Source organism: Poecilia latipinna, unplaced genomic scaffold (assembly GCF_001443285.1).
Source record: "Poecilia latipinna isolate Pla-1442-1.1 unplaced genomic scaffold, P_latipinna-1.0 Scaffold1260, whole genome shotgun sequence".
NCBI lineage: Eukaryota > Metazoa > Chordata > Actinopteri > Cyprinodontiformes > Poeciliidae > Poecilia > Poecilia latipinna.
In genome coordinates, this window is record NW_015113876.1 from 116,858 (window position 1) to 127,353 (window position 10,496).

Sequence of the window (10,496 nt, forward strand, 5' to 3'; positions counted from 1 at the left end):
AAAAATTTTTTTTAAGAAAAAATTAAAAGAGGAAAAAAAAAAAAAAAAAAAAAAAAAAAAAAAAAAAAAAAAAATATATATATATATATATATATATATATATATATATATATATATATCCTCTGAACTGCATTCAATGAGCTGTTCCTTTCTGAGAGTGAAACACCAAAGAGGCTCACATGTGGCAGAGTCAGCCACACCCCCTTCCCAGCTCCCTTCATTCAGCCAGCTGTGCTCAGCTTTGTTTTGATGTCAGCAGCAGTCTGTATGAGCGATCAGTATGTGTGTCTGGTGTCTGAAGTGGGTTACCATAAGCTGTAAAATGCCACACTCCACAGATGCTCCTGGGCTGATAATGAAAGCCATTATCACAAAGGCATTTTAACTGCGACTCACACTCTCTGCCTTCCACTTGTTCACTTCCAGGCACTCAAAAAAAAAGCCCAACAACTTGGGTTTGTTCAAATTCGGCTGATTTGCTCAGTTTTAGTTCTTCTCCAGTGTAGATGTTGGACGGTATCAGATTTTCATGATTACCTGAAATATATGGTCTCTCGACCAAACAGCTTGACAACTGCAGTTGTAATTAAAGTGATGGGCCAGCAAGGGCCTTCATTGGACTTTTCAGTAGGACATCTGGACTGTCTGTGTTTTTCGTAACATTCAAATCGGTCATACTTCAAATGTATGAGAAAATATTGACTTTCCTTCAGCTAGCTGACTGGCAGTGCACATCAACAGGTGAGGGAGGGGGCAGAGCAGTGCTCTTCTACCCTACAACCAAAGAAAGCTGGTCTACCACTTTCTCTGGCCTCTTGTTAAAAATTACTTCTAACCACTTTTTGAGGTCTTGAGTGCATGACTTGTTAAAACCTTTGAGCACCTGGACGCTGGTATCCGGCATATGTGTACTCCGTCATATGCCTAGACTCTGTTAAATCTCTTTCTACTATCTCAAACACTCAAAGTATTACCGAGGTTGCGGTAACAGACTGACGGCATTAGACTAATACTGTCTCATCTCGCCGAAGATTAGCAGAGGTTTTGAAGAAGTGAATTGGAATACAACTCAGAACTCCAGTCTGTCTGCTCAGTGCTGAGTATGAACATGCCAATGCCTGCAGAGCAGATTAGCTGAGAAGTGACTGACATTAAGCATAAAGACATTTTTGCCTTAGCTAACGGCGTTGAGCAACGTCCTCTCCCACACGCATTCCTCACTTGATCGCACTAATTTATGAACATATTTACCTGTCACCTGCTGTCACAAGTAGATTGAATCATGGGAATATTTTGCATATCAGTGACGAAGTCTGTTTTGTTCTTGTTTTTCTCCCAGAGGAGGAAGACGAAGATGAGGATGAGGACGACGAAGAAGAGGATGATGAGGAGGAGGAGGAGGATGAGGAGGAAGAAGAGGAGGAAGAGATCGATGTGGTTACAGTAGAGAAGAGACGCTCCACAATCAGCAAGACATCTCCCATGACCACAGGTATAGGAACCATCTGTGTTAATCCCAAGAGCCAAGATGCAAGAGGGATTGTCTCAGGATCTGGGGTCGTGAGTCGGTTCATCAGCCGGGCCCCTCAGGAGCTCATCCTGAAGAGGAGCTCGGTCCATCAGCAGCAACACAACTACGCGGCACCCTCGCCCTATGCCTCAGATGATGACCTGACCCCACCTCCAAAGAAACAGAAGACATCAGAGACATCGCGCCCTCCCATCAGAACCAGTTCATCGTCCTCTACATCCTCCTCCTCGTCCTGCACCTCTGCCCCCAGCATCGCGGGGGCCCGCAGCAAGCGCAGCACCAGCGGGGACAGCAGTCCGCGCGGTAGCTCCGACTCCGAGGACAGCGAGCGCCGACGAAACCACAACATCCTGGAGCGCCAGCGACGCAACGACTTGCGATCCAGCTTCCTGACCCTGCGCGATCACGTCCCGGAGCTGGCTCACAACGAGAAGGCGGCAAAGGTGCTGATCCTGAAGAAGGCAACCGAGTACGTTTGTTCACTGGAGACGGAGGAGATGAGGCTCCAGCAGGAGAAGGACAGGCTGCAGGCTCGCAGACAACACCTCATGCGCAGGCTGGAGCAGGCTAGGACTCGCTGACAGACAACCGCTACAACATGAAACCCCTCGCATAGACCCTGGAGGAACCCCTCTCACCATCCCGAACTCCAGACATAGGCCTATAAACTTAAGCACAGACACAAAGGCCTTTATATCTGTTGGACTTTTGCACACAGAAACACTAAAATCTCAGAGGACATTTATCGTCAGATGCCGCTACACAAACCTGGAAGAGAGAAGAGAAGAGGATGCACAAGGGGGGTGGGTATGTGGGTGGGGGGGGGTCGCTGGAGGAACGCTCGGACTTTTACTGCCGCCACTTTTTTTGCACATTTGTTGACGTTAAGAATGTTTAGGGTTTACTTTTCAATCCAGTCACATCGAGGAAAGACAAAAAGAGAAAGAACGAGGAGGGAGACAAGAGACACTTTTTTTTTAGTCTTCGCTCCCTCTGGTTGTTGTTGTTGTTGTATTTTATATATATATATATATATATATATATATATATATATATATATATATATATATATATATATATATATATATATATATATAATTTCTACATGTATGTTTGTTTTTGTTTTGTTTTTTTGTACTCACTGTGACACCAGCCTGGAATTGCATGATTCCACACAGGGATGGGTGTTGGAGGGCACTTTGCTTGGAGAGTTCAGCAGTGCACGCTTACATTTGCCTTCATCACTGCAAAACTGAAAAATGAAATGTAAAAAAAAAACAAAAAAAAAAAACTGATGACCGAGGCGTCATAGCAGACACAAACAAAGCCACTACAGGTTCTTTTTCCCCCTCACTCTTCTCACACTGGTGCTCAAACCAAGTCAGTGGATGTATAACTGTGCACCTTGCTAGGCGACACTTTTGTATATAACAATAGTGTACAGACAAAATACACTCAGATCTGCCTTGTTTTATATTGCTTTTTTTTTTTTAATATTCAAGTCAGGAAGCTGCCAATAACTGGACTGTAAGTTTATATACCTTTAAATGTACTGTAAGGTCTCAGTTTATGAGAGTCAGAAAAACTTTGTAATATAACTGCATATTTTTTTCCTTCTCTTTTTCTTTTTTGTATATCACTACGTTTTACACATTTATTTGCTTTTTAGTGTGATACATACTAAATTTGATACTTATATTTTCGTAAGAGAATGCATTCTTGGTAGATATCACTTTATCTTGTCATTTTCTCTCTTATCAATTTTTTTTTGTACAGCAGATGTGTTCTATCCACATGTACCTGGATTTCCCACCTGCCCCCCTTTTTTTAAACTTTCCTCTTTTGTTGATATTTTTAACTATCGGGTGCATAGAACTGGGTAAACTGATATGTTTTTTTTTTTTTTTCACTACATTAAATGTACCTTTAGTGCTGCAACTCATGGCACTTTTGAAATACCTCATTTTGAAAAATAAATAGACAAAATTTCCTGACTTTTTACGTCTGTGTCTTGCCTCCAAATTTCTGTATTTGTTGTGGCTCCTCTCAGAAGCCTCATCCTCACAAAGAAAGAGCGCGTCTTCTGAATCCTCTCTGTCTCTGCACCCTGCGGCTGCACACACACGCACACGCGTGCACGCACACACACATTTCCACACCTCTCTCTGTTTCCCTCTCTGCTATACACAGCTCTTCCCGCTACATTGTTCAGGCTGCTGCCATGGAAACTGGAGCAGCTGCTAAGTAGCAGACACGAGAGTGAGTCTTTTATTTGTTAGTAGTCTGTGTATTCCTGCCCGCGCCTGCGTGCGTGTGTGTGTGTGTGTGGATATGAATGCAAATGTTCTTATGTGTGTCTACCTTTTGTCATGGTCTGTGTGTGGCCCCCGGTGCCTGATATTGCCGGTGTTGTGCACTGCCTGCCATGATGCCAGGACAAGTCTCGATACTGTTTACCAACATCAGCCACATGGCTTTGCCCTCCTCCCCTCTCCTCCATGCTCTCCTCCCCCCCACTCCCCTTCGATCCGCCGTCCCCCTGTGACTTCAGCGCTGGGCCTCGGCCCAAAAATGTGCCTTGGAAAAGGGATTTCTCTGGAGATGGCTGAAAGAGAAATCTATTGCTACGGTCAGCACAGTCTTTTAGTGAGCTCACAAAAAGAAATGGACACAGTAAGAGGGGAAATACACTGCGTAAAAACACACCGTGTGGGTGATTTTGAGGAACTCTTTTAGTCTAGGAAGCTGTTCCATTTTTTGCCAGTGATCATCTTTAGCAAAAGCACCTGAAACACTCATTTATAGCTTCACAGTCTCTGGGTTTTAGGATTACATAGATTTAATGACAAAACCCAACTGAAAGGGACGCCATGGAGGTGCAAGCGTCCAGTTTCTTAAAAGAAGTGAAAAGGGAACAAAGCATTGTAAATGACTTATGTTTTGTCACTCCAATGTGATAATCTGATATGTAGTTTGTCTCTGACATCATCAAATAGTGCACTTGTTTAATACTTTGTATATGCGCAAATATTGTGCTTAAATTCAAAACTGATGATACTTTAAAACTTTTCTGTTGAGCCTTTTTGAATTTACCACTTTAGTTCAGTGTCATGTCAATGGCTTTTATGACAATGGTTTTCTTATAAACTATAACCTTATAAAAATACTAAGTTTGCTGAGTGACGCCACATTGAAAAACATTTTAAAAATCATTTAGAAGTTTGACTCCATTGGGTAGTTATGTTTTTTTCATAAAAAAAAAGGAAAAATAAATCTTATAGTTTTGGTTACAAGAATGTTAACGGTGTAACTATGTGTTTGATTTTTATGAAGCAGTGCAAATATTCAAGCTAGATTAAATCAGTTAGCAAGCCTGACTGATAACTTAGAGCTGGAACACGGTTTAGTTGTGTAATTCCACCAACACTCCTTGTTCACTTTCCTCTACGGTGCAGTGGATTACTTCATTTACACTTTCCAAATAGTACCAAAATATGTGGTAAGTACCACTAAGTAATTTTTGTAGCACTGTAGAACAATATTTATAAAAAAAAAAAAAAAAAACATAAATACTGAGAAAAGCCTACATAGACTTTTTCACGGTGAAATCTTGTGGAGCCAGATGTTTTGAGAACTGAGCGGACTATACTCTAAAAGTTTGGGTCGGAAATTTAGTGAATGGAAACATTGCATGAAACCTTCACATAGGCGACAACACCATGAAGATTGATGACTCTGGAGTCGAGGCAGCCCAAAACTGAGCCTCTCACAGGGGGCGGCGGGGACTGCTGTATTACATAACAGGGGTCTGGCGTCTTTGTGTGCACTTACAGTGCATGTATGGAACAGGAGTCGGGCGTCTTTATCTGTCTACGAGTTCATGTTGTGACCTCTCCTGGGACTTCCCCTCACCATCTGCCCGCTGAATTCATCCTACTTGGTTAAAGCAGACAACAAGTTCGCAGACAATAGCAGTGAGCATGCAGGAGGGGAAAGCAAAACACTATATCCTAACAGACACACAATGGGCTCGGCTGTAATATGAGCTAACAATACCCAAACAGCAGTGTCCAGTATCACACTTCCTGTTTACACTATAAGTTCAAACTGCTTCCTCTTCAGAGACACGCTCACCGCCGACACATTTTAACTGTAGTTAATCTCTCTGAAATGAGGCTAATTGGTTTAGAAGGGAGCTGATGCCGTTGAGTGGTCATCTCCCGTGTTTTAGCGGACATATGGCCGAGGCTTTTCTTTCAGCTCAGTGACCGCCCTGGCTGACTGAAGCTCCTCAGACCCACACATGACACAGATCTAATGGGCTTATGCCCCACCGACGGGGAGAACATTAAAGCTGCACAGAAGATAATGGGGCATGTTTGTGTTGCTCGAGCGATGGTGTCATCCCTCGGAAATCTTCATTAGATTAATCAACAAACACTTGTTCCAATGTTTCTATTGTCCTGCGGACACCGGATCTGCATTGAACATGTCAACCTTCCCATATGGAGGGAAACAAAGCCTCCTGTGTGTGTTCGTGCGCTAGTGTGTCTGAGCCCAACCTCTGCACAAAGACATCGCCCGTGCACCACACTGGGCTCTGTTTGCCAGGACCTCCGCTATCTGAGAGGGAGTGTGAGCGTGTATGCATGTGTGTGAGTGTCATAAGAGCGTGTTGCTATCTGTTGTGGGGTGCAGCACTGTTGCAGGTGTTTAGAAAGGGGGTGCGCGTAGGAGTTAAGGTAAATAGAGGAGAAGAGCCATGTGCACAGGAGGGTGTTAGGGGATACTGGGGAAGAAAACACAGGCGAACATGAGTGGAACCGGCGCAGCTCCTTCAGGGAGCCTCCTGTCTGGACTGAGTAATATGCAGCAGTGACAAAGAGCTACAGTAATTGCAGAACACACAGCGGACAGTGAAGCAGAAGAGGGTAGGAGGGAGGGAGCACAAGGAGAGAAAAGAAGGCCTGAGTGTTTGATCAAAGTTTACCAAAGACTGACGAGATTTGCATACAGATGGTACTGTAGCACAGCCCCCATAATACCTTTCCCTCTCTTTATTTTTCTTTCTGACTCATGCACGCTCACACACACTCGTACACAAATGTAATAGGGTTTCATTGAAAAATCCATGAATAGCCTTTCAAGAGCACGTTCAAGCGAGGAGACAGCCTTGGCTGTGCAACAGAGCACTGAAAAAGAAAGCAAAAACCAAAAAGTAGGGGGGTGGGAGGGAAACAGGATAGAAATAAAGATAAGAACTGAGACAGAAGATGTGAAGAGTGAGAGGAGTGGCGAAAAAGAAAAACGAAAAAATCTCTTTGTCATAATCAATAAACACCTTTTTTGTGTGAATGACTCACATTTATTATCTGCTAACGTCAATTCAGATCTTCTTTTCATCCTTTACCTACATCCATCTTCACACTGCGATGACTCTGAATACCCCTATTGTGGATTTATTGATAATTCCTTTTAAGTTGAAGCCATTATTTCAAGGCAGGTCCTTGACAATAAACCTGATGTGCCAAAACCTGGAGCTCTTTCTCTGCTGCTGAGCAGCGAAAGCCACAGGTATGTCCAAAACCAGCCTGAACTTGCAATCAGCTGCTGCACCGCTGACAGTATAAAGATATATCAGCCTGTAGGTTTCTGGAAACATGTTTGAATATCAACAGAAGCTCAAATCACTCAACATTTGTTCAGAAGCATTTATCTGTCACTGAGTAATTTGTGAAACACTATTACAACAGCAGCTACAAACAAATTTGCAGTAAAAGTGAAGCTGAAGAATCTGATGTAGTGAAACAGTTAGAGAAGCTACAAGTAGAGTTATGTCATAGTTACCAGCTGTCCTTTCTTTGAAGTCTATCTAAAGCTACAAATGTAGGCATATTTCTATGACCCTGAGTTCATTCATTAATTAAATCCAACTGCAACATGAAACTTATTTTACTTCGCAGACAGAAATTTTCTCTTTAGAAATCATATAAATTGGACCTGTGTGATGGCATGAAATAGGCTGAAGAAATTAAAAGACATTTGAAAAAAAAAAAAAAAGGAATATCATGGCAACAAACATGATATTTCTGTTTGTCTTCAAATATCTTTTCCCCACACTGTTAAGCTTAAAATACAATAAATAAATAAAGGGTGTTTTTCCCCCTCCTAATTTGAAAGTGCTTATCATTTTTGTATAAAGCTGCACATTCTTATTCCCAGTCTAAGTGCGCGCAGTTATGTTTTAAAGGACTCTTGTGCTGTTCCATATGTGTTTATTTGGGGTAATCGCTGGGGCGCTTCTGTGTTTGTAAATTCGTAGTGAGACTGATTCATGACTGTTTCTCCTGAGGAAACAGATAACAAATGGTTTTCTGGTCCAATGAACACATGAAGCGTGCAAACCAAATGAGATTTAACAAAACCAGTCTATGCGGGGCACGGGGCTAAATGGATGGCTTACTACTAAGGCAGTGTGAGACTTATTCAGACTGACCTCAGGCCCACGCTGACTGTTCGGACATCCCAGTGCTTCGTAGGTCCAATCAATCAATTTGTGTTTGATCAGGAACAACTCTGTTTTTAAAATCCTCACTTCAAGGGATTCTTCTCTTTACCAATCAATATTGTCTGTCTCAAATATTTGGACTTGTCATGTTTTATTTATTGAGTTCCACGAGTTCATTAGGTTGTCCTAAGAGCTGCAGGGCAAACCAAGAGCAGTTCTCTGATTCTTTACAGCTTTTGTCACACTATAAAACACTTGTTCTATAACGTGGCCGACAATGAAATGGTGGGGAAAATGTTGAAGAAATTTCAGTTAGATGAATAGGTTTGCCTCCATCCATCCATCCATCTATGGAGGAGAGGGAGATCACCATTGGAGAATTTAAATGAAAATGTCATGGACACTTCAGGAGGAAAGCCTGCTCTTTGACAGTTATCTGTCGGTTTGTTGATGAGCCAGAGTGCGACAGAGCAGAGGACTGAGGCTGGGCAGGGAAGCAGGATCCTCAGCAGCTGCCTCCCTGACACATGCGCGACAGGGCTCAGTGGAAATCGGGTTAATGAATCGTGGAGAGAGGGAAACGGCAGGGTTACTTTTCTTTCAATACAAACCCCGTCATTATCAGTTCAACCAGCACTCATCTGCACAACACGGAGCGAAGGGACAGACAGTGAGGTCAGTAGGTGGCATTTCTGGACCCGCAGAAAAAAAAGGACCTCAGACAATAGATCATAGATGTGTGCAACACAATGCAACTGCTACTGATGTGTCACAGTCAATTCTTAATGGAAAAATACTATTCTTCCTCTACGTTTATGATTCATTACGATAATAACCGTTAAGAGCCAGTTGAATATTGTATAACTCTTTCTTATTCTTTAGTATACAACCTTTTGTGCTTCACTTGGTACATCATAGGATGAATCTTTGGTCCATGACCACTCTATTACAAGCCTGTCTGCATTGGTTGTCACCGTTCACTGATGGGACAGTGAACCTTAGACAGAAACACTAATCTCAATTTAAATTGCTTTATACTTTCTTAGCACCAATGGCATGTGAAGCACTGACTGAAGCGTCTATTTCATTTTTAACCAAAATTGAAACATATATTATTTTTTTTCTTAATTATGCTTTAATCAATTCCATGCTGTTCAACTATATGACGTCAAGAAAAGTTAAATAATTTTTAATATATGGTCAGAGTTTTTTAAAAATGTTATGTTTGCTTTGGCTAATTTTTCAGTTTTTTGAAAACCATTTAAGATCTTACCTTCATTTATATTCATACATATATCTTTGCCGCTATTGCAAAAATCGTCCTTGTTGGCGTCTCGTTTTCCTTTCATTTTAAAAAACTTGTCTCAATACTGCCCTCTATAGTTATGGCATGGTACTTTCTGGTTCACGCTGCACATTTTAACTGCACATTAAGGGCTGCTCAGAAAGATTAGCATATTCATTAAGCATTTTAGACAGACTGTGGAACGTCAACATGTGTAGCGTATCAAATGTGTTTTGGCTACATAAAGAGAAACAGCAGCGGGCAAGCATCAACTGCCTTTTTCATTCACCTTGTAACACAGCGCCACCAGAGGTGAAGGACAGCACTGCACTGTTTCACCCAGGACTTCTCACATGTATGCAGAATATGCAAATGTAGTGATTTTGACTGCAACATTTATAAGTCATATGAAAAACTAATTTATACAACTGTCAATTGCATATGTTCATTGTGCCTTGTTAGCTATTTTCCTTGTCATTATAACCCCCTCACTACAAGTCACTGCTTAGCACAGCCATGTAAATGGATAAAAACATTTAAGAAGAACAACCCTCCTCCCTACAGATGTGCTTCCAAAATATGTTTGATGACAACTTGACACTAATAACCAGAAGGTTTTAATCACTGGAGAAAATTGGAAGAAATTAGCCCAAATGCAGTCTCTTTACACAGATAATGTGCTTATCTAAGAGGATGTAGTGCATTAGCATATTTGACTGGCTGTGCACAACCGATTTTTGTATTCGACAGCTGTTGAATCAGACGACAGCATTGTCCAAACATGTGTCAATGCAGACTAATCTGAAAAAGGAAAATTTGGTTGGGTATTGAGGTGGCATTTTGGAAATCCTTTATTGAGCCCAGTTTTATAAGCAAAGGTTAATTACAGAAGAATTCATTTCAAAGGGTTAACAGCTTTGTTGCTTGTTACGGTGTGGGTTATGGCGTCCATGCACCACAAGCTGGTGTCAGCAAACGCCTAAGGAGCATTAATAAACAATGCTACCGTGTTAACTCAGGCGTGGCATTGATTTCTTTAATTGGTGGCCTGGGAGTGGGAAACATTATTGGATTTGATCTGAACAACCCCCTACCCACCTTTATACACACATTCCCTCCCTCCTTTCTCTGAAACGCATCAGAAACACTCCACCAGTGGCTCTCTCATTGCT

The 10,496-nt window shown here is 41.9% G+C and overlaps 1 protein-coding gene across 1 annotated transcript in view; it reads left to right on the forward strand.

Moving 5' to 3' along the window:
- The window catches only part of mycn (MYCN proto-oncogene, bHLH transcription factor), a 7,780-nt gene extending 5,615 nt beyond the window's left edge, over positions 1-2,165 (forward strand). The window contains exon 3 of the mRNA XM_015054557.1: positions 1,340-2,165. Coding sequence (XP_014910043.1) covers positions 1,340-2,112 — 773 coding nt within the window. The 3' untranslated portion in view covers positions 2,113-2,165. The remainder of the gene's footprint in view (positions 1-1,339) is intronic.
- Positions 2,166-10,496: the final 8,331 nt, after the last annotated feature.